The sequence below is a fragment of the Gopherus evgoodei genome, chromosome 3, assembly GCF_007399415.2.
Source record: "Gopherus evgoodei ecotype Sinaloan lineage chromosome 3, rGopEvg1_v1.p, whole genome shotgun sequence".
NCBI classification, from domain to species: domain Eukaryota; kingdom Metazoa; phylum Chordata; order Testudines; family Testudinidae; genus Gopherus; species Gopherus evgoodei.
In genome coordinates this window covers 169,185,317-169,211,371 of record NC_044324.1, presented here as the reverse complement: position 1 = coordinate 169,211,371, position 26,055 = coordinate 169,185,317, and the positions used below count along the sequence as shown (strand labels likewise).

Here is a 26,055-nt window from a genome sequence, read left to right as displayed (position 1 = left end):
AAGTAATGAGTTCGCAATGCACAAAACCAGGCCCTTGAGAGAGTGCACTCATTACGAACAATAGAGGGATCACTTCTGGCTGCTGCTGCCAGGGAATAATTAACTGACCAGAACTTTCTGCTGCTCAGTGTCTTGCATACATACCGTCACTGAACACTCTTTACAGCAAACCACTGAAAAGAGTGACATAAAGGGACTGATTCTTTGCTTACCACAGGATACCAGTAATTTCAGTGGGACTTTCTCATACCCTGCATGGCAGGGAAAGACTAGGTCCAATATGAACTAAGACCTTCCCTATCAGCTAGTTGAAGCTGGCATTATTTGTGCACATTGAGCATCATTAGTTGCAGGTGAACTGGTGTGCTTTGTATGTTGCAGCTATTTGTGCTCTAAAGAAAATATTCTGAAAAAGAAAAGGTTCCTGCTAGTGCACTCCTGGTACACAGCACAAATGTGAGGCAGCTGTTATGCTCCAGCATAGGTGTGAGTCAAGTACTCGGCAAAGTCCTCTGCACTGGGCAGAACAAAGTTGCAAGCCCCTTGCCCACCAACTCCCTTATTCCATCAAATGCCACCTCTGTGTGCAGTTTGGACAAGTTTAGCTGCATGCTGACCTTTTAGATAGGAGTAAGTTGTAGCCACACATCAGCAGTCCCAGTCAAGCAGGATTGGGTTCCCTTGTGCCCCTGGAGCTATACTGATTTACACTAAGGTATGTATACACTAGAGAGCTTACAGTGGCACAGCTGTACTGATGCAGCTGTGCCTCTGTAAGATCTCTCCTGGAGTGGCTCTCCCCTCGGCATAATTAATCCACCCGCAACAAGCAGCGGTAGACGCTTTCCCGCTACATGGTGCTGTGCACACTAGCCTATATGCCAATGTAATGTATGTCACTCGAGTGTGGAATATTCACACCCCTGAGCGATATAACATTTGCCAACATAAGTGGTAGTGTAGACATAGCCTTAGATTCTGGCCCCAGATGTTTAGCTGATTTCCCTTAATCTGTGTTTAGCTCAGCAATTCGGTAATTGCCTGTTTTACACACATGCATGTTGGCTTTTGAGTGCACACTTTGATCCACCTGCAGTTCTTGTTAATTAATGAATTAATTAATAAATGGAGCCTGGCTCAAAATTTGGCTTTCAGGGTGAAAAACTTTGAGCAGTTAGGTATAAGGAGTAGGCAGAAATTAAGAGATGAAAGCAAGGGAGAAAAGAAGAGGAATATTTTGGAATGAGGCGAAGAGGCAATAAGTTGGAGCAGTACAGGGAGTCCATGCCAGATACTAGGATCTGCTGAAGAGAACTGCCTGAGATTTTTTTAAATAGTAAAAGGAATGATGGAAGCCCCATTGCTGGAGACTGGATAAAGCCCTGGCAGAGAACAAACTGAACAAACAAGTTAAGAGGTGTTTGGATCCATGCTCTTAGTCTGACCCACTTTAGAGCTGGGAGCCAGCTGTGAAATTTAGTTCTGTATTTGAGTTAAAATTTCAAGGACTCCCTAGGTCTGAGGTTATTTGGATCTAATTTTTTTTAAATCAGGCCTGTATTTAATTAACATGAGAAAAAGATGGAATTGTTGAGAGAGGGAAATAGAGCTGGGTGAAATTTTTCCTCTGAAGCTTTTTTCTCCAAAAAAAAAAAAAGGCAGAGGTGGTGACCCAAACATTTAATGAATTCATATTGAATTTGCCAAATTGTTTCGCTCAAAAAAAAAATGAAAAATTTCACAAAAAAATCAAAGCATTTCATTTTGACGTTTGCTGTTGAAGTGGTTTGATTGTTTTGGATAGAAATGGCTTTTCATTTAGAAATCCACTTTACTTTTATTTCATGTTTTTAAAAGGTAAAAATTCTCAAAAACAAAATGAAATGTTTAATTTTGCATGAAACATTTTTTCCAGACACACACAATTTTTTCAACTTATTGGTTTGCCAAAAAATTAAAACATTTTTTTAAAAATAATGTTTTGATTTGGCCAGTGAACCAAAAAAATCAGTTACTCATATAGCTGGCGTGTGAAAATCCATAGTCATTAATTTTTTTTCCAAGGCTAGAGGAGAGAGAGGATAAGTATCAAAAGAATATTCCCTAACAGTTTTCAAACCTTCCCAGGCAAAGTGAGTGACTTTATAACAGCTGATGGACCGGATCTTTCTTAGCTGGCCAGCACCCAGCTTTGAATCATGTGAAAAATGGTCTTGTCTGAAGCATAATTCCTCATTCAGAATGCAAAGTCAGCTCTCCATCTGGGATTCTCTTGGGTATTCTGGTCACAGGGATAGATTACTAGGCTGTCCACATTCTGCTGGCCTGCTTGTGACCCAAGTTGAAAACAAATTCTTTCTCTTCCTCTAGGATGAGTATTTCTCAGCCTTCAAGCAGGCTTCCCGTCGGGAGGATGACATTGCTATAGTGACCTGTGGAATGAGAGTCTTGTTTCAAGAAGGTAGCAACCGAGTCCAGGAGATTAAGCTGACCTATGGAGGAATGGCTCCCACAACCGTACTGGCAGAAAAAACTTGCCGGGATCTTATCAGCAGGTAGGAGAATCCTAATCTGATCTTTTTAGCACCTCTTAGTGCAACAGTGTTCATTTTAAAGGGTTCTTTTTATAGTAGGAGACCAAATTTTCTGAAACCTCACTTAACGGTATGTGTAAGAGGTAGTGAAAAACAAGGGACAGAAGGGTGAGAAGTTTGGATAAAACCCTGCATAGATCTGGGGGTTTGTCTGACCTTACCCAGGCCTCTTCATGATCTCATGTGATTTCCAGTACTCCTTGCAAGGACTAAGGCACCCTCAAAGAACTGTGGAATCTGTCACTTATGCTATTTCATTAAGCCATAGCCATGTTTTAGATCTGCCACTGTTTGTTTGAATACACTGACTGAGCTGGTCAAAAAGTAGAATTCTTGTCCTGTGAGAAATTCTGAGATTTTCAAATTTTATTTAGTCCTGAATCATGATGAAAAGCAGAAATTTCAGAATTTTTAGAGAAACAAAATATTCCAAAAATTCCCTTTTCAATTTATTATTTGGACTTTTATATCATATATAATCAAAACAAAGTTGAAATGAAACATTTTGTAATTCCTAAATACTGATGAAATCATTACATTCCCCGGGAGGAACTTTTCAATTTCATCAAATCAGCATCTTCTGATGGAAAAACAATCTGTTGGAATGTTGTTGATTGTACCATTGCTATGGTGGCTACCAGGGAAGTGTTTTAGAGAGCAGAAGCAGAGCAGGTACTATGGAGAAATGGTCTCAATTATGCAGTTGCAGAGCAGTGCATAGTTGCATCATCTCTTAATTTTAATTAAATCAGTGGGAGTTCTGCTAGGGTAAGGCATGAGAAATGAGACAGAGATTTGTCATTGTGAGATTTCATGCTGAGGTGTTGGAAGGATTAGTTAGTGAATGTCCGGCAAATGTTTTGACAATGTAGAGTGCTAGGGAAGTGCTCTATATTATTGTTATTTATTTATTTGTTCCTGTGCAGAGAGTGGAATGAAAATCTGCTGCAGGAAGCCTGCCGCCTGTTGGCAGATGAGATGAACCTGTCTCCTTCAGCTCCCGGTGGGATGGTGGAGTTCCGACGCACGCTTACGCTCAGTTTCTTCTTTAAATTTTATCTGATAGTGCTTCAGAAATTAAACAAGCCACCCAATGGGAATGTGAGTGCTGCTCTCCCCTTGCTGGGGCTGGAATAGAAAGGGTTAAATAAAAGACTGCATGGTGGAACTGAACCCAGACAGAGTGGGCAGATTCTCAGCACATAGTGAGAAGTGCTGTTTTCAATGCACAGCCCCTGTGCTGGGGAGAGGGTGCAGAAGGAATCCATTCTGTCAAGCCGCTCTGTGTTGTAATAGCAGCTGCTTCTTCTGTGTACGGTAAAGATCAGAGCATCTGCCTAGCAGATCCACTAGCTCAACCACCCTCACTTCTCCTACAGTGGGCTGTGCTCTGTAGCAGGCAAGTGGGCTCCTAGGTTTCTGCTCTCTCCACACTGTTATCAGGGTTGTTGCTATCAGTAGGGGCCTGTGACAACATTGCCTCTTGCATTGTACAAAGATGGATGAGCCTACTGGGGATTGAACCCTGGACCTTCTCTGCTAAGAGCATGAGCCTCTACTGCCTAAGCTAAAGTAGCTGTTGTCTAACTTCTTAATGTGGACCATCCTGTAAAGGGGACACATTACACCACTGAACTGATGGGTTTACATCCCATGTTAGATGTGAAATTGCACCGTCTGGGATGAAAGTTAGATGAAAAAGAGGAAGAGACCAGAGACTACCTGGGAGACATGAGAAAAGGGAAACAGAAAACAGATAAAAGGGATGGTCATTTTTTAACATGTCTTTGGCAGAATAACCTTGATGAGTTGGTCCCCTCCAAATACATGAGTGCCACTGAGGTGTTTCATAAAGATCCTGTTGCCAATGTCCAACTCTTCCAAGTAAGTAGCTATATGCACACGGTCCAGGCTTGCCTCCTCTGTGATTCCAGACTCCCCCTATTCTATTTCACCTCCTGAACATGGCCAGAATTTGTCCTTGCCTGGATTCTGTCACAGCTGAGATCTTTATTGAGGCTTTAAGCACTTCCTTACTGGAGTACTATGATGTTCTCTCCCTTAGTTTCCCAGACACCTGATTGTCTAAGTGTATGACTCCCAGTAGGCTGCAGCTAGAGAGCTCTTTCCATTCAGCTCCATCGTTCCCCCCGTCCTTGTCAAATTCACTGGCTACCCATCCAGTTCCAAATTCAATTCAAAACTGTGCCAGCCCAAAACTGTGCCAGCCCAAACCTCTTGGGCTGGCTCCCTTCTACCTCTGTCTTCATAATCCATAAACACCCCCTGCCTGCTAACATTAACCCTCCACTCATGGCCAGTTCTGCTCAGAAGAGAGGGGAAGATGCTTTTAAATTTGCACTGTCCCATGCTAGCCCTCCCTTCAAGCTGTTGGGTCATGTCAAAGAACACTTCAAACCCTTCTCTTCTCCTTAGCTTAGAGTTGTCTTTAAGCCAAATTTCCCTGCCCCATCTCTTTCTCAACCACAACATCGACCTCTTTCACTCTCATACTCACTCACCCATATTTACTTTCCCCTTCCCCACTCCAACTACTTCCTACTTCCCCCATCACTGTCATAGGAGATGCCTGCCCCCAACCTCAACATCTGGGTATCCTATGGTAGGAGCAAGGATACCTAGTGTGTGTTTTGTTACAGGAAGTGCCAGCAGGACAGTCTGTGGAAGATATGGTGGGACGGCCCATGGTGCACCTTTCAGCAGCCAAACAGGCATGTGGAGAGGCTGTCTATTGTGATGACATACCTTGCTATGAAAACGAACGCTACTTAACACTGGTCACCAGCACAAAAGCCCATGCCAAAATTATGTGAGTGCCCTTTTTGTGCACTGGTGTTTGTATTGTGTACCCAGCATTCCTGTTGGGCTGGAGGATGTTCTCCGAGGAAGTTCTAGCTAACTGAGTATCATTAGCTGCAGTTGAACTGTCTAGCATTGGAAGTTGCAGCTGTTTGTGCCCTGAAGAAAATATTAAAAAAAAGAAAAAAAACATTCCTGGTCATGCACGCATTGTGTCCAGCAGTGAGTGTGAAATTAGTGCCGTGCTCCAGCATGGATGTGAGTTTAGTTCTAGGCAAAGCCCTCTGCACTAAGCAGAAGGAAGTCTCATGTCCTTTGCGCTTGCACTTTTTTATTCTCAAGAGTGCAGGGTAAAAATGGGGAGAGGGACGGGCACTGAATGGGTGTGTCTGAGGGTACATGGATTTAAATACCATTCTCCATGCTCAGTTGGGACCTGCTTAGCTACATGCTGACCTTTTAGGCAGGAGCAACTGGTTGCTGCACATCAGCACTCATTTGGTAATGCTGGATTGCATTCCTTTGTGCCCCTGTCCTGTTCTTCAATCTTTTACCTTAAATACATAACGCTGCACACCTGATCTGGACAGGCTCATGCCTCAGTGGAATGATAATTGAATGGATGAATGAGTTTCTAATGATAGGAATAAAGCTCTTTGTACACTATACAAATTATACACATCCTTACTAATTAGAAAGACAGTTGGCTCTAGACATGTTTTGTCCAGACACAGCATGGCTAATGCATGGGTTGTAACTATGGCAACACTGACACATGATCAGCTGCCTGTGTCTTAGCCTGGCACATGATGACAGAACATTTGTTTTGCAGTGTTGACTGGACCCCCTAACTCTTTGTGTAACTGAGTTAGTTGGTTCTTCTTTCTCCTAATTCTCTATGGGCTAGGACACCATGGAGTGCATTGCCCCACTTGCTGCTGTGTGAATTTCCTTTTGGCATTCTTTCCCTTCCTCAGGCACTATGGGATAGCTCCCCAGATTTTCCCCAGAATGCACTAATACATGTCAGGCAGTGTGGTAATCATGGCTGCACAAACTTGGTTGACCCACTGGTTGGGAAATAAGTTCCTGTGTGGTGATAACTCAATCACTGATGTTGTAACTTGGGCAAAGAATTTTGTGAACTGATTACAAAACACAGTTGTACTTATTGCGTAGATGTGGCCTTTAGAGATGGAGAAGACCATCTTATTTATCCTCCTTGAAGAAATCTGGATCCTTCCCTACAGTGTACAGTATTTTCTGGTGGATGCCTTGCCTACTCTATTTGTGCATATTGTATATGTGTTGCAAACAGTAAAGTCATTCCAAGTTGTAGAGGAGCCGGGAGAATAGTTACTCAGATCTGGAGGAAAGCATATCAGCCTATAGATTCACTGGGTGAACTCCCATTTACTTCAACAGGGATAGGATTTAACCCACTGTGTCTCAAGCAATAATCATTTAGCAAAAGTGTGCGTGTGTGCCTGTATATTACTGGCTTGGAGATCATTTGTGGGTCATATTTGAATAGAGGAAAATGAACTGGTCAGTGAAATATGGAATGGCCTTCAGCTCCTGATTGTGTGAGAGTTCATGTGTGATTGTTCAGACTCTCCAGTTTACAATGTAAGATGTTCTTTTTATGCATCCTGATGAGCTACTGCTTTTCACAAACTACCACTTTAGGGCTCAATTTGCGTGAGAGTTTTAAAAACCTAAACCAACAGACTGTGATAATACTGCAGCTATTTTGCCGAAGACAATACATCATTCAGTCAGGGCAAACAAACCACAGCCCTTTCTATGTCAAATGGTTCCATTGATAATCCAGGCAATTACACGTTGACATCACAAAATGCTGCAGAGTGAGCTCTAATGTCTCTTGTAATATGTTTTTATGAAAAGCTTTATATAAAAATCAACTGTTCAATGAGTTTTTTGGTCATTGTTCCATCCATCACTTCCAAACATTTAATGGTACGTCTGTATACAGCTTCTGAAGACAAATGTTTGGCTAAATACCTTATTGGTGACCAATGAAGACATTTAATGAAATCTTTTGTCTTTGGATTTTCCTTTTCTTTCATATCCATTCAAATGCACATCAATCATAAATGAACACTTAGGACCCAAGCATCGTCCAGACAACCGGCCCTGTTTCTCCTCAGAGAGGGGTGCATCCCAGTGTTGATAAATAGACCTGTTTATTGTGTTTATGTTGCACCTTTTGTCCCAGAGGAATCCCAGGTTTCATAAACTATATACAGAGATCAGTCCTGGCACTATTAGTCAGACCTGGAGTGTGACATAGCAGCTGGGAGGGGAATTTAGTTAGGCAAAATATAACTGGCTAGTAGGCCATCACATCAAACCACAAACCATCTCTTGCAAAAAGATCCATGAGATTTTTAAGAACCACAATGATCAGAAGGCTGAAACAGTGTTATGTTTTATCTGAAAGATGTGTATTACAGTATTGTCTGGAAAAGTAGATTAATGCAGTGGTTGGGAGTCAGACTGGAAGTCAAGCAACCTGGATTCTGTTCCTTGTGTAAACTTAGGCAAGTCACTCCACATCTCTGTGCTTCAGTTCCCCTCCGTAAACAGAGATAATAGTGCGTACATACCTTTTAGAAAGCACTTTGAAATCAGTATATTAAAACCACCACATGAGTATTTAATAGTTATTTCCTGTATTAACCATAATAATAGATATTTTCATCCTCCTTAGCATGCATTTGTCTGGAAAATGTTGGTGTACTAAGAGTTCATTGATGACTGAAGCACCTTTGATTGGCAGTAGCTGAAAACAGAATTCTACAGAAAAAAAGTTTTAGCTAAATGTCATTGTCAGTGGTTGCTGAAACAACCATTTTTTCAGACTGTTTACATGATTTTAAATTGTAATCACACTTACAGGCAAGTGTAAATGGTTTACAAGCGAGCTGAAAAATGGCCCCAAGCAACCCAATACAAAGAGCTCTCTCTCTGTATATCTATTTATCTAATTAACTAAGATATTTTGTTTATGCATTCTCTTATTGGTTAACAATTCATGTGAGTGAGATGCTTATCTCTCAGAGTAGCATATTGTAGAAGGATCTAAATATATTCCTTTATGAACTACTAATTTCTTAATGTTGACGACAACCAGACAGTTAGCCTTCCAGAGTGTTCGACCATCCCGACTCCTGGATTTCATTGGCATGATTCTTCACTGCCCTGCCCCTTTTGTAGCCATTTACACCTGTGCTAAAGCAGTACAAAGTGTTACCATTCTGATCTGGCATCACTCTACACCTGCCCTGCACACCTGTGAATGACTGAACAGAGGGCAAACGAGTCAGGGCAGAAAATCAGGCCCTGTAGAATCTTTGCCATGCAAATTTATAGTGCCATGTACAAGAAAAATAGTAATTCTCTGCTGTTTGTGTTCCTCACTTCTTCAGTTCTATAGATACAACTGAAGCCCAGAGTGTCCCCGGTTTTATGTGTTTCGTCTCTGCTACAGATATTCCTGGGAGTAATGTCACTGGGATTGCTCGTGATGAACCTGTTTTTGCAGATAACACAGTATGTAGTTTCTTATCCTTTTAAAAAAAGTTGTCTGTATGGAATATAAAAGGCTAGGAGATAGTGGGGTTAACTACATCTGGGGAAGTTCTCTGCAATATGTGGAGTGAAATCTTGACTCTGTTGATGTCAATGGCAGTTTTGCTGTTAACTTTGGTGGGGCCAGGGTTTCTGCCCCTGAATGTTCTTTAAACTGCAGACAGCTGCAACAAACTCACCCAATCCTGTTACCAATGATAGAAGGTGCCATGTTTTCATGCAGTGGGATATGAGTATTTACCGACTTCCTCTTGTCTGGGTGACTCTTAAGCCCCAGGTTGGTGGCAACAAATCATGAAGCTGGATTTACACCAGGGTAGATAAAATCAGAATATTTCTCACTATACTTGAAGCTGGTTTTAATTATTTGCTCAAAAAATATGTTGCACAAAAAGAAATCAATGTGAGCCTTTCAGTGATTTATTATGGTGAGTATTGGAATCTCTTTTTATGCATAGGTCACTTGTATTGGCCATATCATTGGTGGAGTGGTTGCAGACACACATGAACATTCCCGAAGAGCTGCTAAAGCTGTAAAGATCGAATATGAAGCCCTCACACCTATTGTCACCATTCAGGTAGGATGGCACAGATTTGATCATAGGGTTAGTCAGTCTAAGACCCTGTAATACCTGCTTCAGTCCTGTTTTCCTGAATTTGGCTAATTGGGTTGTTGTATATGAAGTCACTCATGTTTTTAGCATTTGTGACATAGCTCTATCCTGATGGGTGTGGTAGAAGAGCCTAAATAAAACAAAATAAATCTCTGATATTATATTGTTTGGGAATGGAATCATAGGACTGGAAGGGGCCTCAAGAGGTCATCTAGTCCATCTCCCTGCACTCATGGCAGAACTAAGTATTATCTAGAGCATTCCTGACAGCTGTTTGTCTAACCTGCTCTTAAAAATCTCCAATGATGGAGATTCCACAACCTTCCTAGGCAATTTATTCCCGTGCTTAACTACCCTGACCGTTAGGAAGTTTTTCCTAATGTCCAGCTTAAACCTCTCTTGCTGCAATTTAAACACATTGCTTCTTGTCCTATCCTCAAAGATTAACAAGAACAATTTTCCTACCTTTTCCTTGTAGCAGCCTTTTATGTACTTGAAAACTGTTATGTCTCTCTCAGTTGTCTCTTCTCCAGACTAAACAAACCCAGGTTTTTTTCAATCTTTCCTCATAGGTCATGTTTTCCAGGCCTTTAATAATTTTGTTGCTCTTCTCTGGACTTTCTCTATTTTGTCTACATCTTTCCTGAAATGTGGCACCCAGAACTGGACAGTTAAGGCCTTATGAGCACAGGGTAAAGTGGAAGAATTACTACTTGTGTCTTGCTTACAACACTCCTGCTAATACATCCCAGAATGATGGTTTGCTTTCTTTTGCAGGAGAGTTGCACTATTGACTCACGTGTAGCTTGTGATCCACTATGACCCGCAGATCCCTTTCCATAGTACTCCTTCCTAGTCAGTCATTTCCTATTTTGTATGTGTGTGCAACTGATTGTTCCTTCCTAAGTGGAGTACTTTGCATTTGTCTTTGTTGAATTTAATCCTTTTTACTTCAGACCATTTCTCCAGTTTGTCCAGATCATTTTGAATTTTAATCGTATCATCAAAAGCACTTGCAACTCCTCCCAGCTTGGGATCATCCACAAACTTTATAAGTGTGCTCTCTATGCCATTATCTAAATCATTGATGAAGATATTGAACAGAACCAGACCTGAGCCCTGCAGGACCCTACTTGTTGTGTCCTTCCAGCTTAGGATCATAGAATATCAGGGTTGGAAGGGACCTCAGGAGGTCATCTAGTCTAACCTCCTGCTCAAAGTAGGACCAATCCCCAACTTTTTTTTCTCCCTAGATCCCTAAATTGTCCCTTCAAGGACTGAACTCACAACCCAGGGTTTAGCAGGCCAATGCTCAAACCATTGAGCTATCTTCCCCCCTTGACTATCAGCTACTGATAACTTCTCTCTGGAAATGGTCTTCCAGCCAGTTATCACCCATTTTGTATTTCCCTAGTTTGTTTATGAGGCCATCATGTGAGACAGTATCAAAAGCCTTAGTAAAGTCAAGACCTACCACATCTACTGCTCCCCCCACATCCACAAGGCTTGTTACCCTGCTCTTGACAAATCCACGCTGACTGCTATTTATCACCTTATTCTCTTCTAGGTGTTTGCAAATTGATTGCTTAATTATCTTCTCCATTATCTTTCCGGGTACAGAAATTAAGCTGACTGGTCTGTAATTCCCCAGGTTTCCCTTATTCCCCTTTTTATAGATGGGCACTATATTTGCCCTTTTCTAGTCCTCTGGAGTCTCTCCTGTCTTCCATGAGCTTTCCAAGATAATCGCTAATGGCTCAGATATCTCCTCAGCCAGCTCCTGGAGAATTCTAGGAATGCTCCAATACATACCATGTTGTGAAGGCAATGGTTCGAGTTCTGTGAAATAGTGCAGTCAGTGTGAAGTCAATGGGTGTGCACCAGGTGTATATCAGCACAGAATTTGGCTCATTTTCAATGTTCTGGGCCTGGTTCAGATGGCTCACCTGGTGAGACTTCACTGGGGTTACTCCTAATTTGCAGTGGTGTGAGAGGAAAATTGAGCCCTCTAACAACATTACTGTATTAACTCTAAGTGAGACTTTGCAGAACATTTTGCCTCTTTTCTAAGACTAATGAACTTAGGGAAATGCTCCCTGAAACTTACTTTATACATATCCATTAACACATTGAGAACAAACCCATGAAAATACAATCAGTCATCTAATTTCCAAAGCAGAACTCTGTGTATATACAATTCGTGACCATTGCATGTGTTTCTGATGATACAAGCAAATGGCAATATTGAATCATAAATCACTCCTGGATAAGAGAAACAATATTTATTAGACTTATAAGTATTCTAAGGATTTAAAGTTACCATGGGATTCTAGTGAATTTTGTAATGGTCAGTGCTGCATGTTCATGTGACTTGTAACATGAAATGAGTTTATCTGACTGTACAGGTATAAAGTGGATAGATATATACATATCTTTCATTGACAGAGCTTGAATGGAGCTCTTCATGTTTTTGGAGTATTTTATGAGGAAGTTTTATGAATTCACAAACTGTATTTGAAAACTGTTCATTTTTGGAGGCTATCAAATAATTGATGTGACCTTTAGTATAAAAATGTTAGATCATGGAAGGGCCCAGATTACAGCTGGTCTAAACAAATTTTTGTTCCTAATGGAAATTTTTGTCAAAAATGAAAGCATTTTCATGTTGGTGAAAATTTTCCACTGGGATAAAAACAAACAATATTTAGGCTGAAAATGGGAGTTTGCTTCTTGTGGCCCTATTCTTTTCAGGAGTTGGGATCCCTCATGGGACTATATCATAATACATCACTGTCTCCCTCTCTTGCTGAGGGGAAGATATGCATCACAGGTTCCCTGTCTGTGGTGCATTATACGAAATGTAGTCCAGCCGGGGATCTCAGCCCACAGAGAATAATGGGAACATGATGAGCAAATGACAACTCCTATTTTTGGCCAAAACACTAAAAAAAAAAAATTTTTCACAGAAAGCAGACACTTCACAATATTTTGTTGAAACCCCAATTTTCTTTCAAAGACAATTTAGATGGAAAATTTTCGACTAGCCCTAACTCAGATATCAACAGGCCTTTACAATTAAAAACGTAATTAGTCTCAAGCAGGTTTTCTTGGCTTTGTCCCACATACTTTCTCGTGAATCAGAGAAAAGTACTGATGCCACTCTGGTTGAAATATGTTGAGCTACTATCTTTCCAGGAAACCTTAATTTGTAACTATGTTTTCTCAGGAAGCTATTGAGAAACAATCCTTTTATCAGTCTCCAAAGAAGATTGAGAAAGGAAATGTCCAGAAAGGATTTGAAGAATCCGATTGTGTTGTGGAAGGTGAGCACAAAGATATCCACTCTATTTTTCGAACAGATACAGATCCTTATCCTGCAACCTTCACGTGAGAAATCCCATTGAAATCAAGAGAAGCAATTGAATGAGTAAGATTTATCATGTAAATAAAGTTTGTTGGACTGGGCACATTAAATAGACAATGGGTAAAACTGGGTTTCATTAACTGTGTAAATAGACAATGGGTAAAACTTTCAAAAGCTTCTATATCAAATTTTCTAAAGTGACTTAGACACATTGGCTTCATCCACATGGAGAAATTGACTGGAATAGATCCCTGTGTGAACACTATTCTGGAATAAAAGTCACTTAACTATAGGCTAATTAATGACTCCACTTAGCAACTTTTATTCAGAAACAGAGTGCTCAAACAAAGAGCTGTACCGGAACAGTTTATTTCATTCTGTTTCTCCATGTAGATAAGGCCTCAGAAGCTTGTGTCTCCTTAAAAATCAATGGGTTTAGGCTTCTAAGTGCCTAAATCCCTTTTGAAAATGGGGGCATAGTCCCTTTTGAAAGTTTTCCCCAATGACTTTTGGCTTTAGGTCTTGTGACAAATACAGAGCTGTCCTGTAGTAAATTATTAATATTATATATGACCTAGTGTTGCAGGGTGCACTCACCACTAGGGCACCTCCTCCTGGCTGCTCTGGGGATTAGCTCCATCCAGGTGCTGCACCCTCCTCTGGCGGTCTTTTCACCCATCTTCTTCTCTCATCTTGTGGCCCCTCTAATTCCAGGAGCTGCAGCTTCCCGTAAATGACTTGGCCTTCCGGTCAGGTCACTTTGATCCTCCCCTTCTGGTGTATCAAAGTCTTTCAAGGCAAACTGGCCCAGGCAGTCCACTCTCCACCACCTGGTGTGTGCCACTTCCTCAGTGACTGACAGGGGAACCGGGCCTGTCTTCTACTCCAGGTTCCAGCTCTGGGGCCCTCTCAGGGCAGAGCTTGGCTGCTGATATCCTATACCTTGCTGCCTTTCCCCTAAGCCTCTCCTATCTTTCTGGCTCTCCTCCTTCTCTGGGTTTGGCAGCCCAAACTCCTTGCTCCCAGGGAGGAACTGTAGGCTACCTATCTCTGGCCCTATGCACACCTGCCTTCTCCCAGGGAGTGACTGCAGACTACTTCCCTGCAGCACCATTCTTCTCTCAGCTCCTGGGCTTTATACAGACCCCTACTGTTCCTGTCCAACTGAGCCTCATTTAATCAATCCCTGCTCCCTGACTCCTCCTCCAGGTGCAGCCAGAGGGGTTAATTGACCCATCTGGCCACCTTAACTCCCTCAAGTCATGTGTGGGGTGGACACCCCATCACACCTAGTTATTGGGGTCTGTATGAATATCTTGATTTAACTCAAAAGGGGCCTCTTTGGAATATAGGCAGGAAGGAGAAGAATAGCCACTTATCAGCAAACACTTAAGAGCTGTTCAGGGACAGTGCCAGAAGTGTTAGCTGAAACGCCTGCCTCAGCCTCCAGCCAGCCACTGGAACTAGCTTGACCTGGAATAGCCATGGCTTGCCAAACACAGGAGAACAAAGAACTCTGGCAGGGATTGAAAAGGACATTCTCCCAAAGGTGAAGGGAGAATCAGACACAGGAACCCGCTGTGCGGTGTCTGCCTGGGGTAACCATTATAGGATAGTAGGACCTTAGATAAGATAGCCAGGTGTGTAGACTTGATTGTTTTCTTAAAATTCCATTTCTCTAATGCTTTGTTCCTACTGCTAAATAAAAAATTTGGTTTTAAGAAGGCTGTTTGGTCACTATATATCACTGGTCACTGGCTCCCGAAGGAAAGAAACACAGGTATCCGGTTGAATCTGCAGGGTAATAAGCTGTCATAGATGGGTTGTTGTACCCAGGTCCTGGTCCAATAGTGTGAGACTTGTGACATTTCACCCCAAAACAGATAAAGACATGAGGCCTATCACCTGAGGGGGTCCACTCAGAGAGACCAGAAAGAGGACAGAGCTGCAAACAGCCCTGTAGCATCACAGACCTACATGTTTCTTCACACCTTTTCCTTGGTTCTGTAGGGGAAATGTACATTGGTGGGCAGGAACACTTTTATCTGGAGACTAACTGCGCCATTGCCGTGCCTAAAGGTGAAGATGGAGAGATGGAACTGTTTGTGTCCACCCAGAATCCTACCACGACACAGGTAACTTCTTTTATTCACCCAGCTGTCCATGGTGAATTTGGTGCGGTGGAGATCACTCCTATTAGACTGGGATAAACTATTCATCTGCAACAGATGCTAGATTTCTCTTGTGTGAAAATAGAAAGCTGACTCAGAGAGATGGGACTAGGCTATAAAGTCTTTTACATTTAGGTCATCAATTGCAATCCAGTTCCTGGTGGCAAGTGTTCATGTTGCAAAAAACCCTTCCATTTTAGCTTGCACTCATCCAGGGATGGGCAAACTATGGCCCGTGGGCCACAACTGGCCCATCAGACCTTTTGATCTGGCTCTCAGCTCCCGATGGGGAGCACGGTCATGGGTTTGCTGTGTTTTGGAGCCGGAGGGGAGACATACTTCCGGGAGCTGCTTGCGGTAAGTGCTGCCCGGAGCCTGCACCCCTGAGCCCTCCCTGCACGCCCTGCCCCATCCCTGATCCTCCTCCCGCCCTCTGAAACTGTTGGTCCCAGCCTGGAGCCCCCTCCTGTATCCCCAAACTCCTCATCTCCAGCCCTGCCCCGCACTCCCAGCTGGAGCCTCTGCCCCCTCCCACATCCCTACCCCCAATTTCGTGAGCATTCATGGCTCACCATACCCCGACGTGGAGCTCAGGCCAAAAAGTTTGCCCATCCCTGCATTAGTTGTTGGCTATCTCAGCAGAGAGGCTGAGGGTTGAATGGGCACAGAGGCTGAATTGCACTACAGAGACAGGGGTAGTATAAAACCCAATTAACTGGAATGACCCTTTCCTCTGTAGGGGTAATCCCTTCAGAATAGGATGACCAGACAGCAGGTGTGAAAAATCGAGACTGGAGATGAGGAGTAATAGGCACCTATATAAGACAAAGTCCCAAATATCGGGACTGTCCCTATAAAATTGGGACATCTGGTCACCCTACTTCACACCAAGCAGGGAAATGTGGGGGAGCTCTGCCTGTGCTTTTGTATGCTTGTGGATAAATTAAAGCCTTGAAAACGGATGGCAAATAATGTACCTCCAGTGAGCTCTACAATCACTCCAAAAAGAGACTGGACTTTTACATGGCTATTGGGAATATCCATACTTGTTATTAATTACGGTAAAACTTTTGGAATGGATATTAAACCTCATGCTTCAGATCTTGGGCCTATCTCAAACTATTAGGTCTCATCCAGGTGTCTATGTGCGGGGTAGATTATCCCACATCTGCCTTCTGCAGGGGTCTTACCCTTTCCTCAGAAGCTTTTGGTTCTGGCCACTGTTGGAGACAGGATACTGGGCTAGGTGGACTTGCTGGTCTGATCCAGCATGGCAAATCTTCTGTTCCTTCTTAAGTTGATAAAAGACTGTATTGATAGGTAAGGAACCTAGCGAGCAGATGACTTTAGATTCCAGCTCCTTTATTACAAGCTTCCTGCCTGAAAAACACAGAGCCAGGGTCAGGTAGCCTTTGCTGCAGGTGAAGATAATGCACAAACTTGTCTGGAGGCTTTGTCTTATCTATCTATCCATCAGTCTCCTCGTATGATCCTCCCCCCATGACCACAGTGTCTGTGCTGATGCTATAGACATAGGAGAGAGAGAAAGTTAAGACAGACGCTGTTTTCATTTCTAGCTCCCAGTGCCCTCACTGCTGCCTGCATGACTAACCTCTTTCCTTTTCCCTTTAGGAGTGTGTTGCCAGTGCATTAGGGGTCCCGGCGAATCGAATTTTAGTTCGAGTGAAGAGAATGGGAGGAGGTTTTGGAGGCAAGGAGTCCAGAAGTACTCTTTTGTCAACAGCAGTAGCTGTGGCTGCATTCAAGTAAGTTTTGCTGTTGAGAGGTGGGCTCCTTTATCACCTACTGCATAGACCCAGGAGTCGCATACCATTGTCCTTTTTAACAAGATGAGGAAGGTCAGAGTGCTTTTGATTCAGGACTGGTACTGAAACACTTGCTTCCTGGACAGAATCTTTCTCAGCTTCTTACTCCCAAAGGCTTTTAACAGGGTTGAGAATCCCTAGGGTTGGTCACTGATGGGATCCTCAGCTGGAAAGGGGAGTTTAAATGGCTTTCAAGCAGATGCAGCCCTTGAATGATTTGTTAATACATGTGACTAGGATGGGCAGAGTAGCAGGATGACAGCCATCTCTAATATCAACTGAGGGAACCTGAAGGAAATAAAGCCACATTGTTGATCCTTCTGTGTTTCCATATAGCTACTATATCTGAAATGCTTGGTCCCTTTCTTTCACTTCACTGATTTCCCAGCCGCTTTCAGAACCCAGCACAAACCTCACCTCAGCTACAATGTGTACCGACAGGGATATGGCAACCAGTTCCCCATCCTAATTCTTGCTGTTATTAGTATCCCCACACCACCACTGGTGTCTCTCTGCCTGCTCTTTCTGTGTACCCTCTGACCTTTTGATTGTACCTAGAGAAGGGCCCAATCTACAGAATACTGAACCTGAATGTCAATTGCCCCCAAATTCAGGGGTGTTTGGATCTGGGGTTTTGGTTCAGACCATCATAAAGAGCATGGTCATTTGTAAAATTTGGATCAGGATTTCAAACAAACTCAAAATTTAAGGTTTTTGTTTCTGGGGCTTTGATGGGGGCCCATCTCTCATTGTCCAGTTTCCATTTTTGTAACTGAATATGTACCTTGAAGTGAGAGATGCGTGTGCAACCCGTCATAAAGCTGGGATGCATTCTGCCGAGGATACTGCTTGGAGACTGTGCTGCGGCAGTGACTTTGATGGAGTCCACTGGGGTTAGTTGCTGTGGTAGAGAAACATCTCTTGCCTTTTCTGAGGAATCAGTAAAACAATTTATTTGTTCTTCCTCTGTAAGCCACATAAAGTATTCCATATCCCTGGACATTTCTGCTCTGAAACCTCAGAAAAAGCAGAGGAAAGGCAGAAGGCTCATTAGAAAGGAAGAACAACTCTTCCTCCTAAGGGATGAAATGTAAACTCGCTTAAATAACTAAACAACTAAAGCTAGGCTAAAGCCAGGCTGTCAAACAGAAGGCTAGTTGCTCTTAGCACCATTACATAATTAAGATGGCTAGAGGATGTTAATTAATGATGAATTACTTAATGATTAGTACCCATGTTTCTAATTCCCTCTGGTATCTAGGCACTATTGCAAGAATATAAAACACCAAATCCCACTTTATAAGAAGAAAGATCTTAGCCTCTCCTGCCCATCAATACTGCTAATTGCTTGAGAGGAAAGATAATAATCCAGGTGATTTGTTTCCTAGCTCATGCAGCCACTGCCAATCTGCAGCTTAGTTGTAATGAAAAATCTTACAAAAAGAGAGAAGTCATTCCTTGTGCCAAGAAGGTAGCAAGTTTCAGACTCAACATGATCTCAGCATGATCAATGTATCCTTTAACAGGACTGGTCACCCCGTACGATGCATGCTGGATCGAGATGAGGATATGCTGATTACTGGTGGGAGACACTCCTTTTTGGGACACTATAAGGTACACAGATATTGTGAAGAAATATACGTCTGCTATCTAGATAATGTCACATTAATGAGAGTAATTAAGTAGGGAGGTATTGTAATGAACTAGCTAGTGTGTATGTCACTGACATGTACTGGATAGAGTCAGAGAGGCTCACCTGGGTCGTATTCCCTACGCTGCTGACACCTAACTGAGATTCTCCTTTAGCTCAAGAAGGAAGCATCTGAGCTTTTTGGAGCAGAAGTATCTAAGTTCTATCTCCACTGCAACCACAACATGTGGCATATCGACAAATGTAACACTCTTTAGCTGGCCATGAATTTGTTAGTGTTCACTGATGTAAAGTTCTGTTACCTCATGTCTTCTCAAAACCCCACCGAGCTTCTCTTTATATATGACTTTTTTCTTTTGGGAGAAAAAAAGAGTGTTTGGCCACCATGAATGAATGACACTCACTCAAGAGGTGTTTCTTCTGGGGGAAGGTTGAGGCTCATTGATGGGACCCCTTGTGAGAGAAGCCTCCACTGGTACTGTCTATGATGTAGTTGTTCTGTGACCAAGCAGAAGACATCACCCACCAGGCCTGACAAGCTGCCACCTTTTATCAACATGAGGGCCATTCAGGGTTTGGTTTTTCTTTTGGAACAAAGTTGTTGCTATGACATTTTGTCTTCTTTACCTGAGGAGTGAGATCTTCTTGTCAAGATGTCAGTAGGAAGGGTTGTACGGTCTGAAGCAACTAGTGAGGATAAATCTGAAGGGACTGTTTTTACACAGGTCGGCTTCATGAAGAATGGTAAGATCAATAGTTTGGAGGTGTCATACTACAGCAATGGGGGCAACTCTGAAGATCTTTCTTTGGCGGTAAGTAGGAAAAAATGTCCTGGCTGTTAACTAGAGAAACTGACCTGACAGAAATGTTGGGAAAGAAGCTTGTCTCGGTGTTTCTACATGTTAGAGACTGAGTCCTGCCACATTTTGTTTCAGAGTTGCATTCATTTTCAGCTGTCCCCAGCAACACTCACTCATTTTGTTCTCCATTGTAACTGAAGACAGAATGTGCCCATTCTGCAGTACCAATAACTGCTGTCTGAGCCAGCTCCAGCAGAGACTGTCATAACACATGGTACACAATCCTCACTATGGCTGTAAGAATTCAACTGTGCAAGAGACTTCAGGAAAGTTTACTTTATAAGACAGATGAACTCAAATGGTGGGGGCAGTAGATTTGTTGCACAGTGCAATATGGATACTGTATTATCAGTATAACAATGTAGTTCCTAAAGTCATAGTTACTATATAATGAAATAAATGACCATGCATGTCTTTATTTGATATTGATAGTACTACTTAGTGTTTATATGGTGCTTTATATTTTCAGAGCACTCTGCAACCATGGAATAACATTTGGACATGATTTTATCTGTTCAATTATTACAAATAGTAAAACAACATATTGCAAAAGAACCGATTCACTTGTTCTATACACGTAGTTTAAACGCATTAGATGATACGAAATGTAAAAATGTACAATAATGGAATTTTAGGGCTACAGTAGCTTTTCGACAATTTTAAACACAATTTTGGAGTCAGGTTCTTCGAGTGACCTGCATTTTGTATGTGGGACCCATTTTGCCCTGGATTACATCAGTGTCGCTCCCATTGCACTCATCGTGAGCTGGGTGGGCATGCTGTATGGGAGCACAGTGAAAGAACAAAATGGACACTGTGTAGAATCAAGCACGTGGGTTTATTACACACAGCGCTGGCGGAGTGTCAGTTTGCTTATTAGGCTCAGAGACACTACCAAACAATTGATTATAAAGGATTATATGGATTTTCCATGGGCAGAGGGAAGTAAGGGGGTGGGTTGTCCCGAGCCCCTGGATAGGTCTAGCAGCAAGACAAGGTAAGTACAGTAGCCAATAGTCAAAGATTACATAATGTCTCCGCCCATGGTTTCAGGTTAACAAGTAACATACAATTAGTACGCAGGTGTTTTTCTTTAATATAAAATATATATGTTGAATTCTGATTTGAGTTCCATAGGAATGAGGTAGTTCTTCTGATTGTCCGACAGGTACATGCCTAGGGGTTAAAACAAAAAGATATTTAAAAAGTATATGGCAATAGAAACTGTTATTCCATGTTGCTCATTTGAGCTTCTAAAGGCAGGCACTGCTATCTGTGGGAAGCAGGAGGGAGGATATCATATCTCATACTGACATGTTTGAACCTCTTCCAACGTAAACTCAAGGTTGATGTGTGGGGAGAGTAACCACCTCCTCTTGCCAGAGGAGTGGACACAAACATATTGGGCTCCTTTCATTCCTTTGGCCTGTTTGCAGCTTCAGATAAAAGTACCAATTATTGCTCCCCATCTGGCATTTGCAGACCAAGTTTATGTTAATAAAAAGCAAGGTTGTCTTTTGTTTGCTCTGCTTTTCTTAGCTAATATTGTTCACTGTTTACTGGGCCTCTGGCCTCTTGACCAAACTGTGGACTTTGGGCCTGTAAAAAGAGCTGACACAGCCTGTATTAGGTTTTTACATAACAGCACATGGATTTTGACCCTTCACGCAGAGATTAGCTCATAGCCCATTAAGGGTCTTTTGTGATTGTTACCGAAATATCGGGTCTGCCTAGCTCAGAGCCAATTAACAGCCTGACAGGGATAAGGAAAAATGCTTTATTCTGCAGAAAAAGGAGAGCCTGTACATTGGTACAAAAGACTCTGTCTTACACAAATTTCACAAACCTTTTATACACATTCAGATAAAGACCCTTGCGTGTTAATACTTGATTGGTAAGTGTAAAATCTCATGCTCCCATTATCTGGGTAGTACTGACTGGTTTGGCGCAGGATTTTCCTGCTTTGAGGCAGAGGAAAAGAGATAGTGCAAAAATTCAGGCTACTGTGTCCATGACCAGTACTCACCCCCCTCTCTCCCGGCCGCTTGTAATCTATTAAGGCGGGTCAGCCAGCTTTCACATTATTAAAATAGGATGGGATTTTTAAAAGTGCTCAGCATTGGCCTCACTCTGTTCATAGAATATCAGGGTTGGAAGGGACCTCAGGAGGTCATCTAGTCCAACCTCCTGCTCAAAGCAGGACCAATCCCCAAAAGCAGGACCAATCCCTGTTGAAGTCAATGGTAAAACTCCCTCGGACTTGAGTGGGAGCTGAGTTGCACCTATGTTGAGTGCTTTTGAAAACCTCACCCTAGTGCTGGCAGTGTGCTTGGTGCTGTACAAGACAGAAAGGAAGGGAAGGGACCTGATCCTGCAAACACTACATGACCATCCTTACTCATGCAGTTGTCCTCATCCTCATGGGCCCAGATTCTGCTTCCCTTATTCACACTGAAGCCAGCAGGGCTACTTGCTCAGTAACATACTACTCAACCTGCGTAAGGGTAGCAAAGTCAGGCTCACAAATAGTGCCTCTTTAAGGGCTGGATTGTGGCATTTAGCTGCAGTCCAGATTAGGGGCCAATGTGGGGCAGCACCATCCCAGGAGGAGTTTTCAGAAGGACTTTGCTCCAGGAGTCACAATACCTCCTAGAGCTCCATAGAGCACAGTGTTTGTGTACACACTGCGCTATCCTTTGGGAAGCTGCAGCAAGCTCCTCCTTCTGAGGTGTGGCAACTCCATGTGCCCGTGCAGTCCAGGTTGGAGCCTGGCCTTGCTTCCTGCACTGCCTTCCTTTGGGGTGATTTGCATCCCAGGGCTCACACAGAAAGCAGTCCTCCTTTTGTAAATTAGCCCTTGCTGCCTTATTGAATCATATCACTGCTTTAGCAAGACGTGTAAAATCTGACATGGGATTTACGTTAAGTGATTCTCTCTCACCGCCACCCCCCGTTTTGTATTTGTTTTTCATTAGGTTATGGACAGAGCTTTGTTTCACCTGGATAACTCTTACAACATTCCCAACGTCAAAGGTGTGGGTACAGTTTGCAAGACTAACTTGCCCTCCAACACAGCATTTCGTGGCTTTGGAGGTCCCCAGGGAATGATGGTCACTGAGTGCTGGATGAGTGACGTTATCCTGACGTGTGGTGTGCCAGCAGAGCAGGTACAAATCAATTGAAACTGTAGTGCAGCATTTTAGCTAAGTCTTGGGAATTTGACACACAACTACAACTAGATATTAAGCACAGGAAATCTCTATTTGTTTTTGTTATGGGTGCCAGTTATGTGCCCATTGAAGTCAATAGGCCAAATTGCAATCTGGATCATTATCTTCTGCCTCACTGAATTTCCTTTGTCATTTCAGTTGTGTCTCATTCTGTAACTCCAGCTTTAAGGCTCAGATTTTCAAAGGGACCTAAGGCAATTAGGAACCCAAATCCCACCAAAAGGAATTTGAGTTCCTATATCACTTAGGCTTCCTTGAAAATCCCACTCTAAATTCTTGTCACCAGGTTTTCTCATGAACGAATCATGGACTTTCAACATATTTTTCAGTGGAGCCAGAAAAGGAGGAGGAACAATTAAAGTCCAATTTGTTCTTGATATTATTCAATAAAAAGACTTGGACTAAAGCACTGATTTCATTATTCATAATGAGCCCTATCAATGTTTCTTTCTTTGGGAAGGTGCGAAAGCTGAATCTTTACAATGAAGGAGACCTGACCCATTTTAACCAAAAACTTGAAGAGTTCACTTTGCGGAGATGTTGGGAAGAGTGTCTAGTGAACTCAGAGTATTACCACAGAAGAAAAATCATTGATGAATTCAATAGGTAGGTGTTTTACTCTCTGCCGAGATAACAGGCACTAAAGTCCAATCAGTAACCTGGGTAATTTAGAATCAAAGTCATGTGGTAAAGGTGTGACTTTTCCCCCCCTTTTCTTTTCTTGAAGTCTCTTCAGTCCCATTGTGAGAAGGACCCTTAGTACTATAGTGGGTCAAGGTCATCCTATTGACTTGCACCAGGGATTAATTTGGCCTAATGCTTTACATTAGTATCCTAGAAAGGTAGGGCTGCAATGAACCTGTTATATTCAGTTAGATTAAATGAATGGGCCACAGGCGTTAATGTAACCATGCCAGTGTCCAACATTAAACAGTGTTAAACAAAGTTAGGGGTTTGGAATATAAAGACATGAGGCTGCTTAGTACCATGGAGAGCACACCATTAAAAATCTTGTACTAACCCTGTATTAAAGATACAGAAAAGAAGGAGAAGCAGTTAAGACATGTAAAATGTAAAGTATTAAATAAGGCATTGATTTTAACAACATCCCTTGTCCCCTTTCCTTTTAGCTGGAGGGAGTGGTTAGGATTGTCTGACAGTCTCTTAGATGGTATCAGAGACGGTAATGATCCTTTTGGGGAAAAGAGAAGGTAGATGAGATGAGCTGAAGTGGTGGTTGTTGATGCTGCTGTTAAAGCCCGATCCTATTTCATCCCAGTTGGTGGTTGGGATTCAGATGGTGCCGGTAGAGGTGCCAATGTTATTTGGCTCTCTCTCTCTGGCCTGATCTGGTCAGGACATCCCTCAGGATTAGGATGGCAAAGGAGATAGTGGGGGTGGCAGATAGGATGGTGAAATTCACCTCAGTAGCTTCCAATAGATCTTCCTCTTCGTCTGTTCTTTTTGTATTTTCTTTTCCTCCCAAAGTCCTGTCCTTTAAGGACCCATAAAGGGTGTAATGGGTGGAATAGTCCATCCCCCTTATTATTTTGTCCACCCATTAGGCCTAATATTTGACACACTAATTTCGGTTCATTAACTTATGGCTCCACATCATTTGTGTTTTAACAAGCATAATTTCAACAGCCCTTGGATTATATCAATGTGGCTTTTTGTTTGGACTAATTTAGTCTCTGTCTGGTTCTTTTGCCTCTGTTTGTAACATTCCTTCTTGAAAATAACTTGACCTGCTTTCCATGGTAAATGTATAAGCAAGCTAAAGTTATAGACCAATTGTCACAGCAGACCTTGAGAGGTCATCTAGCCCATCACCCTGCACTGAGGCTGGATTCAATATATGTAGGGTATCTCTGACAGATGTTTGTCTAACCTGTTCTTAAAAACCTCCCATGACGAGGATTTCACAACCTCCCTGGGTAACCTATTCCAGTACTTAACTAGCCTTAGACTTAGAAAGCTTTTCCTAATATCTAAACCAATGGTTCTCAATCTTAGTTGATCAGGCCTCCCTTCTTTGTGTCTGTAGTCGTTTATGTGCCCTGCCCCCGCCAAGGACATATACAGCAACCCAGCTCTAAAGGCAAAGTAGTGAGCAGCGGCTGCTGGCTGGGTGCTCAGCTCCGAAGGCTGTGGCATGCCAGCAGTGGTACATAAGTAAGGGTGGCAATATGGATTTGTCAATATCACTCTCACAGCAGACTTAAAGGTAAGGGTGCAGCCGCGCAGAAGCAAAGGAAGCAGTGTGAAAAGTGATATTTATCACCACTTTTCACAGCAGACTTAGCGCCCCATTGCCATCCTTACTTCTGCACTGCCGCTGCCACCCTGGGGCTGACAGCTGGAGACCTGCTGCCTCCTGGTGAGGGGGAAGAGAGCCTGATCCCAAGCCTGGACTTCCTCCTGGTGATGGATTGAGGGGTGGGAAGGAGAGCTCCAATCCAGGGGGTGGCGCTCTGGCTGTCCCCTTTATCCCCACCTACCGGGTGTGCATGGCCCTTCTGCATGAGCCCCAGCCACCCGGGGCTGACAGCCAGAGCTCTTTTTGAAAAAAAAAAGCACACAGCTCGTACCTCCCTTGACACATTCCTGTGCCTCCCTTAGGAGGCCTGCCCCATAGTTTGAGATCTGTTGATCTAAACTAAGTCTCCCTCACTGCAAATTAAGCAGATTGTTTTTTGTCCCACCCTTGGTGAACATGGAGAGCAACTGGTCACTGTTCTCTTTATCACCAGCCTTTTACATATTTGAAGACTGTTATGAGATCCCCCCTCAGCCTTCTCATCTTTAAGCTAAACATGCCCAATTCTTTCAGCCTTTCCTCACAGGTCACATTTTTGAAATCTCTTATTATTTTTGTAGCTCTCCTGAACTCTCTCCAATTTGCCCACATCTTTCTTAAAGGGCAGTCTCCAAACTGGACATAATACTCGAGGATGAGGCCTTACCAGTGTTGCCTAGAATGGGACAATAAGCTCCTGTGACTTGCATACGACTAGGGTTGCCAACTTTCTAATCACACAAAACAAAACACCCTATCCTGTCCCTTCTCGAGGCCCTGCCCTGCCCCTTCTCAGAGGCCACACCCCCATTCAGTCCATCCTCCCTCCCGCTGTCACTTGCTCTCCCCCACCCTCACTCATTTTCACTGGGCTGGGGCAGGGGGTTGGGGTGTGGGAGGGGGTGAGGGCTCCTGCTGGGGGTGTGGTCTCTGGGGTGGGGCCAGAAATGAGGGGTTCAGGGTGCAGGAGGGGGCCCTGGGCTGGAGCAGGATGTTGGGGTGCAGGAGGGG

The 26,055-nt window shown here is 43.0% G+C and overlaps 1 protein-coding gene across 1 annotated transcript in view; it reads left to right on the top strand.

The window, feature by feature from the left end:
• XDH (xanthine dehydrogenase) overlaps nt 1-26,055 on the top strand; it is an 81,958-nt gene that overhangs the window by 39,976 nt on the left and 15,927 nt on the right. The window contains exons 14-26 of the mRNA XM_030557368.1: nt 2,371-2,555; nt 3,521-3,695; nt 4,389-4,478; nt 5,255-5,424; nt 8,867-8,990; nt 9,488-9,607; nt 12,870-12,966; nt 15,018-15,142; nt 16,811-16,944; nt 18,531-18,618; nt 19,381-19,467; nt 22,491-22,682; nt 23,206-23,351. Of these exons, the coding sequence (XP_030413228.1) occupies nt 2,371-2,555; nt 3,521-3,695; nt 4,389-4,478; nt 5,255-5,424; nt 8,867-8,990; nt 9,488-9,607; nt 12,870-12,966; nt 15,018-15,142; nt 16,811-16,944; nt 18,531-18,618; nt 19,381-19,467; nt 22,491-22,682; nt 23,206-23,351 (1,733 nt within the window). The remainder of the gene's footprint in view (nt 1-2,370; nt 2,556-3,520; nt 3,696-4,388; nt 4,479-5,254; nt 5,425-8,866; nt 8,991-9,487; nt 9,608-12,869; nt 12,967-15,017; nt 15,143-16,810; nt 16,945-18,530; nt 18,619-19,380; nt 19,468-22,490; nt 22,683-23,205; nt 23,352-26,055) is intronic.